We start from the raw sequence: 14777 nt of genomic DNA, 5'->3' as shown, positions 1-14777 counted from the left end.
TGTGAGAGGTACCCAGTGTTGCCAAGGGGAAAGTCAGAAGACGGGGCATTCAGTCAGGACCTCACTATGCCCTCACACCCTCACAATGTGGCTGCAACACTTGGTTCCCTCCTCTACAAAAGAAAGACAACTGTTTTGGTGTTTTTTTTTTTTTTTTTTTTTTTTGGAGACAGAGTCTCGCTCTTTTGCCCAGGCTGGACTGCAGTAGCATGATCTCAGCTCACTGCAACCTCCACCTCCCGGGTTCAAGAGATTCTCCTGCCTCAGCCTCCTGAGTAGCTGGGACTACAGGCATGTGCCACCACGCCTGGCTAATTTTTGTATTTTTAGTTGAGACGGGTTTCACCATGTTGGCCAGGCTGGTATCAAACTCCTGACCTCAAGTGATCCTGCCTCAGTCTCCCAAAGTGCTGGGATTACAGGCGTGAGCCACCACACCCAGCCCAGGGACAACTGTTTCTTCTCTGCCTCCTCTATAGGGCTGCTGAGAGGGACAGATGAGACAGTGAGAGTGGAAGTGTCCATGAACCATCAGCCACTTGCTTATGTGTGGGGACTCATGTTGGAAGCTCTGTGAACTGGGGATGGAAGAGGGGTCACCAGACTCAGGACCTCACAGGCTGCAGGGAAGGAAAGGTGCTGACTAGCAACGCTAACATGCACAGAGTTGTTCAATCTTTCCACAAATCCTCACTGAGCACCTGACCTGTGCCAGGTCAGGTACATGGCTGGGTGCTTCTTCATATACTACCTCACTGGTGCCTCACGACTTCCCCAAAGCTAAGTAACTCATCTCTATGTTAAATGTGGGGAAACCAGGTAAAAATTGTACAGTCTAACAGGTGCACAGCTGCTAAGACTCATCACTGGGAGTAAAACTCCATCTGGCAGACCCTACACTGGTGTCTCTTTCCCCTGTGATGAAAGATCAGAGAAGGGAGAGAGATGGTGCCCAAAGGAGGGGACAGTCTTTGAGCTGGGCCAGCACCAGGGCCATTCACTAAACAGCCATCTGCTGCCTTTCATCTCCCAGGCCCGTTGCAGGTAGACGCAATCATGTGACTAGTTCTGGCCAACAAAAGAGGTGCGGAAGGGACAAGCATCACTCCTGGGTTGTCCTATGCACAATTCCCCAGTCTCTTTTTCCTGGTAGCAGGGGCTGATGTGGATGCCTCGTTCTCTAAAGGACACTGGAAGGTGGGGCCCCTTTCTCCCTGGGACTCTGAGGAACTGTGTAGAGCAGAAACAAACCCCTGCCACACAGAATAGGAGCGAAAACTTTTGTTGTGTAATCCAGGGAGATTTCAGAGTTGTTTCATTTCTGACTCACACAGGAGACTCTCGGGAAGGCTGAATGGAGGACACAGCCTTAAACTGGAGGTGGTTGGACAATGAGGGAGATGAGGCTCAGAAAACAGAAAACTGGCTGGGCATGGTGGCTCACACCAGTAATCCCAGCACTTTGGGAGGCTGAGGCAGGAGGATCACTTGAGCCCAGGAGTTCAATACCAGCCTGGGCAACATGGCAAAACCCTGTCTCTACTAAAAATACCAAAAAATTGGTCAGGCATAATGGCGTATGCATGTAGTCTCAGCTATTCAGGGAACTGAGGTGGGAGGACTGAGCCCAGGAGATCAAGGCTGCAGTGAGCTGTGGTCGCACCACTGCACTCTAGCCTGGGTGGTAGAGCAAGACCCTGTCCCCCACCACCCCTCAAAAAAAAAGAAATTGAAAAATTATTGTTGAGTCCATTCAATGCCTAGCAGAGAGCCTTATGCTATACCTGACCTTGAACATGTTTAGTGAACCAAGAAACAAATCAGTGAATGAATGAGGAGGAACTGGATTAATATACCTCCACCCAGGCAGTAAAAATACCCGAGATGCCATGTCTCTGGGTGAGGCCTCCAGGGAACAGAATGGCCTGCTCCTGGTCCCTAAGGGAAGGCCAGGACAAGGCCTCACTTACTGTTCTACCATTGCAGTCTAGAGGGCTGTTTCCTTGGAGTCTCTGGGTCAATGCCCTGGGTGCAAACCGGCCAATGCATAGAATCATCAGAGGTCATAAAGATCATCACCTTCCATCCAAGGCGCTACAAGAGCTAACCTCTGAGTTCATTTGATCATTTATTCTTTTGTTCATTCATTCATTCACCAAATGTGTATGAAGTAGCAGGAACTGGGATGCAACAGTGAATATAATAGACATGGTGCCTGCCCCCCTCAAGCTTACCTTCTAGCAGAGAGTATAAGAAAAAAAAAGAGTATAAGAAAAAATTTATTAAATAAAATTATTACAAACTATGACAAGAGCTAAGAAGGAAATAAATAGGGAGGGGCCTGAAATAAAGAATAACAGAGGTTGGCAGGACCCCTTTTAGGGGACCTGGGATCTATCCCCATCTCAAAGCTGAAAAGTGGATGCACTAAGTGCTCTCACCCCAGACACCTTCCCACCCTGCCCACAGCCCAGGCACTGTGCCAGGCTCACCTTGCCAGGGTTCGGCCTGGATACCTTGAAGCCTCACTGACATCTTAAAGGGGTTCCTTTCTCTCAGCCTGGCCCTCCAGGCCTCTGCCTCTCGTTCAGCCTCACCTCCCAAAACACCCCTCCCCTCCAGGTAGGATAAGCGTCCTGCGTGCTCCTCTGCCCCCACACTTCTCCTCACACTGCGTCTCCAACCTGGTTGCCCTTCCTGCTTTTGGCAACCCAAGGTCACGCAAGGGGGACTCCCCCTTCTGCCATCAGCGGGGCACTTGAGTGCCTGCTGACATGAATGAGACCATAGACCAGAGGTAGACCATAGACCATAGACCAGAGGGCCTGCAGGGAGTAAGGAGGCTTCAAGTCACGGCTCTGTCACTAAGGTGGCGGGCGCTCAGATCACAAGCAGTCCCTCAGAAGCCTCTGTTTTGCCATCTTTAGAATGGTCACCAATTATAACTGAACACTTTCTTGCTGCCAAAGCCTGCAAGGCTAAGACCCTCCGCCCAGTGTGGATGCCCGTCATGAATTCCGAATGGGGACCTCTCTTCCAGCATGGACTAGGTTCTGGACCACACTGGGGACATCCTGTACATGGCCTCATTTAATGCAGCAATCTAACCATGGAGGCACTCCTAGCTCATGTTACTGATAGGAACATTGGGGGACAGAGAGGATGAGTGACTTGTCCAAGGTCATGCAGCAATAAAGGGTCATACTGGAACCAAGGACCATATAACTCCAAGGTCTGGCCTGGCCTAGCAAGGAAATCTGGCCATTCCCCACAGCCCAAGGAAGCTTTTAAAAGGAAGTCAATAGGGGAGTCAGGTTGGGATGGTGGTCAAGAGTATGGGCTTTGGAATGCAAGAGATCGAGATTCCAATCCCAACTTCACCATTTATCAGCTAGGTGACCTTGGGCAAAAAAAGGGCTGCTTCCCCACCTGTGAAGTGGTGATAATGAGGGTGCCTACCCTGGGGGGAAAGGGGCATAACAAAAGGAGTTGACCTTTGTTCCCTCCCTTCCCATCCCTCCACCCTGCACATGAGAAAGAAAGGCAGGACTGCTGGGGGTATCCCCAACCATGACACTCACATTGCCCATCCTATATTTCCCCATTTCCTTCCTCTTCCTCATCCCTCCCCACAACTTCCTTATCCTGTTCATCACCCTGAACAAAAAGCCCAAAGTCTGCCCACAACGCAGCCTTCAGAAGTCCCCACAGTACCCGTGGATTCCCAGGAGCAGGAAGGTGGGAAGAGCTCGGGGGGAAGCACGCCTGCCTGTCTCGGGCCGCCCTCCCCATGTGCCTCACCTGCAGGATGGAGGTGCGCTGCTCATTCTTGTGCACCTTGGATGCCAGTCGGTTGAACTCCAGGGCCATGCGGCCCAGGTGGGTGAAGAGCTGGCCGTGGTCCGGCTCCTCAGCACACACACTCAGCGTGGTCTCCAGGCGCTGCAGGTGCAGCATCAGGTTGCCGTCCTCATGGGGCAGGGGGCCCAGCACCTGGAGAGGGAAAGGGCACATGGCCCACTCTTCACCAAGGCCTGAGTAGGCGCCGCCAGTCCATTCTCCCTCTGCTTCCTCATTTCTCATGACTCAGTTTCCCCCTGTAACCCCAGCTCAGCCCAGGGAAATTCTCCAGTTATGCAGGTTCCCTGTCTGGGGCTGACTCACAGGGCAGGACCCAGGACCCACAGGCCACTGGTGGCTCCACAGCAGCGGGGCCACCATCCTCCCACACACTGGGCCTTGCAGAGTGCCTGACAGTAAGTCACTTGTCTGCCGGACCTCAGCATCCTCATCTACCAAATGTCCGCACAACCCTTCTCTCCCTTCAACCTCACAGGGTTCTTAGGACGATGAATTGACCCCTGGGAGCAGCAAGCCCAGAGAATGGACATCACTGTACAGTCAGCCCTCCATATCCATGGGTTCCGCATCCATGGATTCAACCAACCACAGATCAAAAACGTTGTAAAAAAACAAACAGGCCGGGCGTGGTGGCTCACGCCTGTAATCCCACCACTTTGGGAGGCTGAGGCGGGCAGATCACAAGGTCAGGAGATCAAGATGGCCTGAGTGGTGAAACCCTGTCTCTACTAAAAATACAAAAATTAGCTGGGCATGGTGGCACGTGCCTGTAATCCCAGCTACTTGGGAGGCTGAGGAAGGAGAATTGTTTGAACCAGGGAGTCGGAGGTTGCAGTGAGCAGAGATCGCACCACAGCACTCCAGCCTGGGCAACAGAGTAAGACTCTGTCTCAAAACAAAACAAAACAAAACAAAACAAACAAACAAACAACAACAAAAAACTGTATTGAACATGTACAGAATTTTTTTCTTGTCATTATTCCCTAAACAATATAGTATAACAAAATTTAGCATTTACATTGTATTAGATATCATAAGTAACCTAGAGATGATTTAAAGTATACAGGAGGATGTGCATAAGTTATAGGGAACTACTACACCATTTGACATAAGGGACTTGAGCATCCATGGATTTTGGTATCCTCAGGGAGTTCTGGAACCACTCTCCCATGGATACCAAGGGACATCTGCATATACATCCTGCAACCTCCGCCTCCCGGGTTCAAGCGATTCTCCTGCCTCAGCCTCCTGAGAAGCTGGGATCACAGGTGTGCACCACTACACCAGGCTAACTTTTGTATTTTTAGTAGAGATGGGGTTTCACCGCAACAGCCAGGCTGGTCTTGAACTCCTGACCTCAGGTGATCCACCCACCTCAGCCTCGCAAAGTACTGAGATTACAGGCATAAGCCACCATGCCTGGCCTACATGTGTGTCTTCTGGGGAATGGTCCAAGCATTCATCAGCTTCTGAGGACCGAAGACTCAAAACAGTTTAAGAACCACAGCTTCAGATATTTCAGAAAATCCCAACTAGTACAGTATATAAGAAATAAAGCACACCGTGGGCAAGATAGTCGATTCCCTCTCTAGTCTATCTGGAATACTCCTACTAAAGACAATTGCCTTTGTTACGCCAATTCCATACCCAAGGACCTACAGTATTACCCTACCGCAGACGGCACTGGGCCCAGCTCCCCTGATGGGCATCTAAGGCCCTACAGCCGCAGGTCCCATCTGCAGCAGCGTCCTGTTGGGCTCCCCACTTTACCCTGCCTGAACCCACACACACCAGGTCCGGTGCCTCTGCAGGCTTCACCCCAAGTGTCCTCTCTGCCTCTGCAAGTTCTGCTCATCCTTCCCACCCTGCCCATGGCTCAGCTCCTCCAGCAGCCTCCCAGAAACAGTTATGCGAATCACAGGACATCAGAGCTACAGGGAGCCTCAGAAATCAGACTGGGAAACCAAGCTACGGGGAGGAGGAACTTGCCCAAAGTCGCCCAGTAAGTCAGAGGCAGAGGTATAATGAGAACTGAGGTTTCCTGACTCGCTATCCAGTGCTCTGCTGCACTGACCTCGCATTTCTCTGAACTCTGGAGGAATGGCAATGACTATAACCACAACTTCAGGCATTCCCTGAATACCTGTGTAACGGCATCAGTGCCACATTCTAACAAGAGGAAATGCTGCTGTTTCAACTCTGCATCCATTCCCCCACTGCCTCTTTCCATAAAGGAGCTGAGGTGGCAGATGCTGCTCTATTTAAGGCTCATGCAGTGCTTCCCATGCCAGCGACTTCTCCAGACTACAAGCTTCAGAGCACGGAGGGGCTGTGTTGTCTTGGCTCAGTGGCTCAGGAAAGACAGGGCACACAGTAGAGCTAATGAGGAACTTACTAAGTGAGTTAAAGTTATCGGTCCAAAGTCAGAGCGAAACGCTTTCTGAGCAGGGGATCCTGCCTCCATGGCCAGCATCTCAGAGCCCTCAGGGACAGAACAGGACAAGGGGACAGAAGGTTCCAGCAGACAGAACATAAAGAGCCTTTCTAATACTCAGAGCTGCCTGAGGCAGTGGTGAACCTCTCAACACTGAAGACGTGCTAGTTAGCTAGACAACCACCTGAGGGGGCCTTGCACTGGGCACTGACAGGTACACAGTGCAACCAGTGAACACAAGCACATTTGTCAGTCAAACCTTTGTGAAGGGAGGCAGCAGGGATCAACATATCAGTGAAGGGCTAGAGCACTTACTGCTTGCATAACAACAATTAAAGAAAAAAACTTGGCCGGGCGCGGTGGCTCAAGCCTGTAATCCCAGCACTTTGGGAGGCCGAGACGGGCAGATCACGAGGTCAGGAGATCGAGACCATCCTGGCTAACATGGTGAAACCCTGTCTCTACTCAAAAAATACAAAAAATTAGCTGGGCGTGCTGGCGGGCGCCTGTAGTCCCAGCTACTCAGGAGGCTGAGCCAGGAGAATGGCGTAAACCCGGGAGGCGGAGCTTCCAGTGAGCCGAGATCACGCCACTGCACTCCAGCCTGGGCGACAGAGGGAGACTCTCAAAAAAAAAAAAAAAAAAAGAAAGAAAGAAAAAACTTAAAAGTGGGAAGGAAGGGAGAAGGGAGAAGGTAGGAATTTAGGACGTTTAAAGAATCTTCCAGACTTTTCACAATGGTTCTTCAATAAGTCTGTCATTTTAAGAGAGAACAGAAGGGATATAGTTAGGATAAAGGCAGCCAGCATTGTAAGCTGTGGAAAGAGGATGCTGGGCAGACGCTCCAGAGCTGTACGAGAAAGAGAGAGAGAGAGAGAGTGTGCGTGTGTGTGCATGCATGCGTGTAAGTGGAAAGCTGAACCTCCTAACTGTGTACTCCAAGAGTCTGCACAAAGGGTAAATCACCTGTCTTACAGGGCGCCGGGCCTTCCTGACCCTTCTTTCTCCCCCAGGGTTGGAAGCCCACAGACCCAAAGGGCTGAGTCATAGTGTGCAGAGGTGCCTGGCCCCTGGTAGAAGGCAACAGGGCTGGCGAAGAGCCCAGGCTTTCACAACGGTCGGGTGCCTGTGTGCCCCAAGTCGGGGAAGTCACTAGCCCAGGAATTTGCATATGTGAGCGAGAAGCACACTCTGCTCCTGCCCCTCGTGCATCCCCAAGTGACTCCAGGGTACCTAAGAGATCTGAACAGGTTCTGTGTCTATCACATGGTAGCAAGTGACAAGACAGAAAGGGGGCAGCAGGTCAAGGCTGGGGGCCTGCCCGTTCACTCACCGTTTCATTGGCATGGCTGCTGCTCTCTGGTGGAGAACTCTGCTCCTCAGGAGTGACCACTTCAAATTCAGAGGAGGTGCCCTGTGCAGAAAGGAAGTCAGGTGCTGCCCGAGAGAAAAACAGCTCAGCCCTCCTCTGCGGCCCTGCGGCTGAGAGCAGCAAGGGGGACAGAATCTCTTCCCACTTTGAGTTCACAGGGACCGTTACATATCATCTCACATGAGATCACAAAGCAGGATTCTCGACAAGCCTGTCATAGCCCTTTACGTAATGTGAGGCCATATCCCCTCGACGGCCAATCCTCTTCTGTAGAAGGGAGATGTGGGATTAACTGACCTTGAGCCAGCAGCACTGTAGGATTGCATTTTTTAAGGCCGTGTACTTTTTAAATGCTTTCATGAGCTCTATTATTTCTCACAGTGACCCATGGAGTGGCTCAGAAGGTTATATCCTCTTTGGAAAGATGAGGAAACTACAGTATACAGTTGGTTAATGCAAAAGTAGGGACCGAACCCAAGACTGCAGTTCCAGCATTCCTGCCACGGCCCCAGAGTTGTCTCTTAGGCCCAGATGTCTCTGATCGGTTTCCCAGAACACAGATGGCAGCTGTTACGGCCACCACCAAGCACGGCCCTGTGCTGGCCTTCCCAACTCTGTCCTGGAGATCCCAGAGGAGTGAACTAATCTGAGAAAAGTCCCAGAGATGATTCAACAAATTTGGAGACTCTTTCAGGATTCAACCAAATCCAGGGTGGCCAAGGAATCCCAGATTTCTTCACGTCTTTCCGTCATTCCAAGTGGAATTACTGGTCATTCAACCAACCAAGATGCCAATGGCCCACCGGAACCAGCCGCAAGCTCTGGGATCTGGGATTTCCATGTCCCCCTTAAAACCGGTCTGCAGCCTCCCTTCATCCCAGAAAGGGGCAGGATAGATGAGAGGAGTCAGTGCTCAGCTTCCAGCTGACCCTCAGGGCCACCAAGAACTCACCTCTGGCTCTTGGCCCTGCCCTAGAAAGTCTCTCTCCTCCATCTACATTTTCCCATTACCCACATAACCTCAAAACAGGTCCTTCTTTCCCTGCACCTGATCTGTAGGATAAGGATGCTGAACTATACAATCCCTTGTAGTATACCAAGCAAAACTTCTCCAGCCAGATCTGTAGATGGTTTCTTTCTTTCTTTCTTTCTTTTTTTTTTTTTTTAATGAGAGGGTCTCACTCTGCCACCGAGGCTGGCGTGGTGGCATCAACATGGCTCACTGCAGCTTTGACTTCCTGGGCTCAAGTGACCCTTCTGCCTCAGTCAGCCTCCCAAGTAGCTGGAACCACAGGCACATACCACCACACTCGACTACTTTTTTTTCTTAGAGAGATGGAGTCTCTCTATCCTGCCCAGGCTGGTCTCAAACTCCTGGGTTCAAGCAATCCTCCTGCCCCAGCCTCCCCAAATCCTGGGATTATAGGCATGAGCCACTGTGCCCAGCCTGTAGAAGATAGTTTCTGAGCCCCCTTTGAGAATATGAGCTCCATGCGTCATGGGTCTGTTTTCCTGGCACTGTGCACACTCAGTGACACTTAACAGTATACAACTTAGTAAGTGAGAAGAATTCCTTGTACATATCAGGGTCTTCCTGGTAAGTTTTAACTATGACCTTCCTTTCAAAATGGGGAGGCTGAGGCCCCAGAGGGCTTGCGATGGACTTGCCCAATATCACCCAGTGAGTCGGAACAGTTTCTTGACCTCGACCCTCTTTCTTTATGTTCTTGTATCTGTCAGTAGGACCTTGAGGTCCATCCAGACAACCTCCACCCATGACTCCAAATAAAACTTACACTGGATGGAGGCTTCTGGACTGGTGCTGGCTTGTCACTGGGGCACGCAGGGGCTGTGGGAGGTGCTGGGACATTTGAGTCCTTTCCTGGAGGAATGAAGAGAGCACAGATGAACTGATTGGGAAGGGGAAAAGCCCAGGTACCACCCTCACAAGGACAGCCCTTGACAAAAGGGTTCTCAGACAGGATTCCCCACTTGAGTCTGGGAGAATGGGGGGTGGTCTCATCAGGGCCAGGTAGTCTGGGAAAATGGCCTGCCCTGGAGTGACAGAGCAGAGCCTCAGCAGAGAGACCACGCTCCCCGGGCTTACTGGGAAAATCCCAAGTTGGCTGCTGCTCCTTGCTGCCCCAGACAGGCCTCAATGATAAAGAAAATGATTTACAATTTAAAAAGTCTTTATGCATCTATTATCCTAGCCATTCTCATAAAAGCCCCACGTGCCCATTTTAAAGGTCAGGACACTGAGGCTTGGGAAGGTCATCAACCTGCCCACAGTCACACAGCCAGCAATTGCAAACTCAGGACTGAGCCTTGGACCTCCCTCCCTGACTTCCTACGGTTCTTGCTGCAGGGAGCTCCTTGAAGGTAGCTTCACTTCTCACTCTGGGAGTGGACCTGGCACCAATCAGGAACTCAGGAACACTGCCAAATAGACAAGCAGAGGCTGGAAATGCCCACTGACTGAAGCACAGTGGACTCTGAGACCATCAGTTTCCTCCATTTGTCCATTCAGCAAATGCAACCACCAGCCAATAGAAGGCTGTCACATTGGCCTGGGCCAGACACCATGCAGTAGAGCTGCAGCAGGAGGCATCTGAGTCCAGCTGGGGTGGGGATCATTTCCATCCTGGTCCCAGACCTTGCCCTGGACTTGGAGACATGCCAGAGTAATGCACACTCTGTATGCATGGTAATGCCTCTACCATACATGGGACTTCAAACCCGAGTCACAGTCACCCTTTCCTTTAACAGGCAGCACACGTAACCTTACATCTGAAATACGCTGCAGCAGGCTAACAGGCAAGTCCAGCTTCTTCCCTGGGCCTCAGCTTCCCTAATTGTAAAATGGAAGCGCAGGCCATGACCAGGGAGCTTTCAACTCATATGCCAGCTCCAAGTGACAGGGAGTAACTGCTTAGAGCGCTATGCCTGGCGCATAGTAGCTGCTCATTAAATATTTGTTCACTAAATATGTTGATAAAGCCCCCAGGCCACAGGTCTGCAATGCAGTCAACTGTTGTGATCTATTACTCATGTCTGCTGGGGCCTCAGGAGTGCTGAGTCACTGGCTATTTTTAACAAGATTGTTTTGAAGTCCCTTCCAAATCTGACCTTCTGGGGGGATGTGGCAGCCAAAACACGAATGGAAGGGTAGCCTGTGACCTAAGGATAAACCAGGGGATGTGGGTTTTGGCATAAGAAGGGAGTTCACTGTGAAGGATTTGGGCAGTTTAGTTTCAGGGACAGTCAGAGGTACCCAGACTCCTCTTATACCTGTGAGCTCAGCCAGGGGGTCAAAGGAGCCCAAGGAGGGAGAAGGTGGTGGGAGCAGCTCATTGTCCTTCACTAGCTCCTCTGCCTTCTGCCGGAGCCTGGTCGCTTCCATCTGGGACTCTTCCAAAAGCTCCCCTAGAGGTATTGGGGAAGAGGAAGCAAAAGCATTTACTCAGTTCACTGTGCTGCTTCTCCCTGTCCCAGGCCCCTAACCCTGCTGCTGCCTGGCTTCCGAGGCTCCAGGCCCTGGACTTCACTCCCACCATTGCTCTGTGGGCCAAATGGGACAAACTCCATGCTGGCCCACCACAAGAAACAGGCTAGAGCAAGGAAGAGGGCCCAGCAATCAGGGGACACAGGAGCGGAAGGAATCTATGAGAAACTCCTCGCCCCGCTCCCCTACCAGCATTCTCTTTCTGCCCCACTCCCTTCACACCCAGCCAGGGGCCCCCCACCCTACCACCATAGCAGCCGGGGCTACCCACAGCCTGAGCCTCCAGGGCAAAGGGCTGCCTGCAGGGTGGAGACCTTGGATAATTCCAACCAGCCCTCTAGGCCTCCATTTGCCTTCTCCTACAAGCGGAGATGGGGAAACTTGACTCCTCCCTCCCCAGTCGGCTATCCCAAGCAAGGATCTGCAAGCAAGGAGAAAGCATTTTAAAAATCAGGGAGCCGTGCTCCCCTCTAAAACTTGAGACTAGAAAAGGGAGCAGCAAGGCAAAGGAAGAGTTTCAGGAGTGTGGAAGAAAGAGCCCCCTCTGGATGGGAAAATCAATGAAAGCCTTGCCTGGAGGAGAAGGGGATACAGCAACCGGGTGCTGAGGCACAGGGACTGTCGGTCATGTGGAGGGAGGTGGGGTTGTTCTAAAGTGGGGACGGCTTGAGCAAGAGCCAGGAGAAGAGAACTGGGGGATCTACCACCTCCTTGCTTCAAGCCAAACTCTGTTCCCTGCTCCAACACCTGGGAACACGTGCCCCAGTTGCCCTGGTGATGCCGGCTCTCCCCATCTCTCATGCCCCAGAAAGAGGAGGCCATTCGAGTTCCATGGCCACAAACTAGGCCTTCCAGCCCCCTCTCCCTGAGCCCACACCTCCCTCTTGGACCTGAGTCCTGTCATCCTGGTTTCAGGGTGCTGAGGAATCGGGGTTGGGAATACTGTCACCATGCTACACGGTGCATAGAGACAACTGTGAGGGAGGAGCCAGTGCTGGGCCAGGAGGGACGGGGATGACTTGGGCAGAGGCATATGCCAGCTTCATTCTCCGCTGCTGGTAGACGGACTGGCATCACACTCTGCAGGGAGGGGCGCTCGCAGGGAGGGGACAGGGTCTGCTTTACCTAACATCTTTATCCCTTGCATTTTTTCCTTCAGCCGGGAATTCTCCTTCACTAGGCGCTCAAAAGCTGTGGATGCCTCTCCTGAGGGCACGCTGCCCCCAGGGTCGTAGATCCGGTACGGTCCTCTCCCTTCCATGAGGGTAGCTCAGCCCCTGCCGTGGTGCCCGCCTGGCTGTAAGGACAACAGCAGCATATCAGCAGGCTGGCCAGGCCATGGGGGCATTCTTTGCAGAGAAGCTCTACTGTGTCAATGCCCCAGAAGGCAGTCCCCCGCTTTAGGCTGGTCTGACCATATTACAGCAAAGCAGGACAGTCACCTCCTTTTATCTGGACACTTTTCGTCTATTAATACAACCTTAGAACGGCATTAGTTTCTCTTAGCAGCCTCAATGCATCGTTGACTTGTTTGGAACAGGAGTCCAAATAAACAGTAGGGTGCAATGTGGGATACAAGAAAGAACCTGGACTTGGGGGAAAAAAAACCAAATCTGAGTTCATGTCCTGTCTGTGAGGTCCAGAAGAACAGGAATCCCATATGTTTTACCCATCATTGCATCCTCAGAGCCTACCACAGTATTAGCTATGAATTTTGCCCAATAAACACTAACTCAATTAAAGGCCTAGCCATTAATTTACTACGGGATTGTGGGCAGTCCCTTCCCCTCTCTGAGGGAGGGAAATGAAAGTCTAAAGTTAATTCAGTAATCTTTAAAGTGAAATGCTTGTACCCTAAGGGATAAGCAAGTCAACCCAGTCCAAAGTTCCATTTATATGTGTATCATCTTCTTTAAAAAAAGAAAAGAAAAAACACCCTGACTAATATTTAATACACCGTCACCCTCCTCCGTGAGTCTCATATCATGTATGGTCTGTCCCTTGCAGTTCTAAGGAACAGAGAATTTTTCATCAAACCACTGTCTATTTGAGCACCAAGGTTTTTTTTTAGTAATCTGTTCAGTTTCATCTGCTTTATGTCATTGAAACCAGTTGGAAAGGTGATTTTAGAATCCTAGCTCCGTGACTTAGCAGAGCAGCTCTCTGTCCATCCACTCATCCATTCAACAGTTACTTATTGAGCATCGACTCTGTGCTAGGCACCCGTCTGGATGCTGAGGAATTATCAGCAAACAAAACAGACAAAACTGCTTCATGGAGTTTATAGTCTAGTGGTGAAAGCAGAGGAGGGTCGTGGGGAACACATTATTTCAGGTGATCAAAAAGTCTATGGACAAAAATTTGGCAGGGAAGGGTGAGGCAAGGAATTTCATGTTAAATGGAGCTGGCACGAAAGGCCCCATGGAGAACGAGCTATTTTAGCAAAGACCTGAAAGGGGTGAGGGAACTAGCCATGAAGATATCTGAAGGAAGAACACTCTTGGCAGAGAGAACAGTAAGGGCAGAGGCCCTAAGGCTGAAACACCGAGCCAGCCTCCAGCCCTCCAAACAGCTCTCCAGCATGAAAGGGCCCCCAAGGCCTCCACTGGGGACCTCAGAAGGGTTTGGGGGCTCGGCATCTTCCTCCCAAGGTCACCACCCCAAGACAAAAACTGTTTCATCAGGAATCCTCAAAGACCCTCCCAAGTCCACACCATGCTCCGCGGGTCCTTGGCGCTGCCAGGCGACTACGACCGTACCACCCTGTTCCCGGAATGGAAATGAAAGATCAGAGTGAGAATGGATTAATGGCAACACCAGCATCCTTGAGTCATCTCCTTGCCAGGCACTGCATTAAACCCTTCAGATATACAATCTTGGTGGAGCTGCACAGTATCTAGCATGCATACTAATCTATCTGCATTTTACAAAGAAGAAGCTGAGGTTCAGAGAGGTTAAGTAACTCAGCCACGATGACCCGGCCAGCAATAAGAGCCAAGATGCAAAGTCAGCTCTGCCTGCTGTGACTCTAACCCCCACCACACTCACACAGCCAGGATACAGAGCCAGAGGGGCAGACAGGGAGTTCAAGCCTGTTTGTAGGGCAGCACCATGCTATCGGGTCACCTCTGGGCAGTTTCCCTTGCCCTGCAGCATAAGAACCAATAAGGACTTTTCCAAGAGCATCCATAGGATGGACTGGGCCAGACCAGAAAGAAAAACGAAGTTCTGATGAGCAGGACCCCCGCTCCCAAAGACTGACAGACACAAGATGAATACACCATGTGGGAGGCACCCACACCCTGCTGAGCCCGAGAGGCAAAGGACGGCTACCCACACGCCCATCACAAGTCATCACCCGGCTTAGGGGCGACTTGTTTTTAACCTGAAAGGTCAATGTTCTACAGCAAAGCACAAAGCGCAGATGTTTCCACTGAACTGAGAAACAGTGTGGGGGCAGCACTTAGCACTGTAACTGGCACATAGTAAAGTACTCAAAAATGTTGACAGATGTTGGGGGTCCTTCCCCTCTGCTCGCCTCTGTCCTCACGAGCCTTGCCACCCGGTACAGCATGTGTCTGACTGGTGCGGGCATTGGCCATCCG

The 14777-nt window shown here is 51.3% G+C and overlaps 1 protein-coding gene across 8 annotated transcripts in view; it reads right to left on the bottom strand.

Annotated features, from left to right (window-relative positions):
- The window catches only part of TNIP1 (TNFAIP3 interacting protein 1), a 58506-nt gene that overhangs the window by 22806 nt on the left and 20923 nt on the right, over positions 1–14777 (bottom strand). For 6 of the 8 annotated variants that reach the window (XM_011985309.1, XM_011985308.1, XM_011985313.1 and 3 more), the window contains exons 2-6: positions 12298–12469; positions 10959–11093; positions 9464–9549; positions 7629–7709; positions 3802–3993 (exon numbers count right to left, since the gene is read on the bottom strand). In XM_011985309.1, coding sequence (XP_011840699.1) covers positions 3802–3993; positions 7629–7709; positions 9464–9549; positions 10959–11093; positions 12298–12433 — 630 coding nt within the window. In that variant the 5' untranslated portion in view covers positions 12434–12469. The remainder of the gene's footprint in view (positions 1–3801; positions 3994–7628; positions 7710–9463; positions 9550–10958; positions 11094–12297; positions 12470–14777) is intronic. The other 2 variants (XM_011985310.1, XM_011985315.1) reach the window with 2 other exon arrangements.

Source organism: Mandrillus leucophaeus, unplaced genomic scaffold (assembly GCF_000951045.1).
Source record: "Mandrillus leucophaeus isolate KB7577 unplaced genomic scaffold, Mleu.le_1.0 Scaffold282, whole genome shotgun sequence".
Taxonomy (NCBI): Eukaryota; Metazoa; Chordata; class Mammalia; order Primates; family Cercopithecidae; genus Mandrillus; species Mandrillus leucophaeus.
The sequence above is the reverse complement of the archived record's forward strand: the minus strand, read 5'-3'. Positions and strand labels throughout refer to the sequence as shown.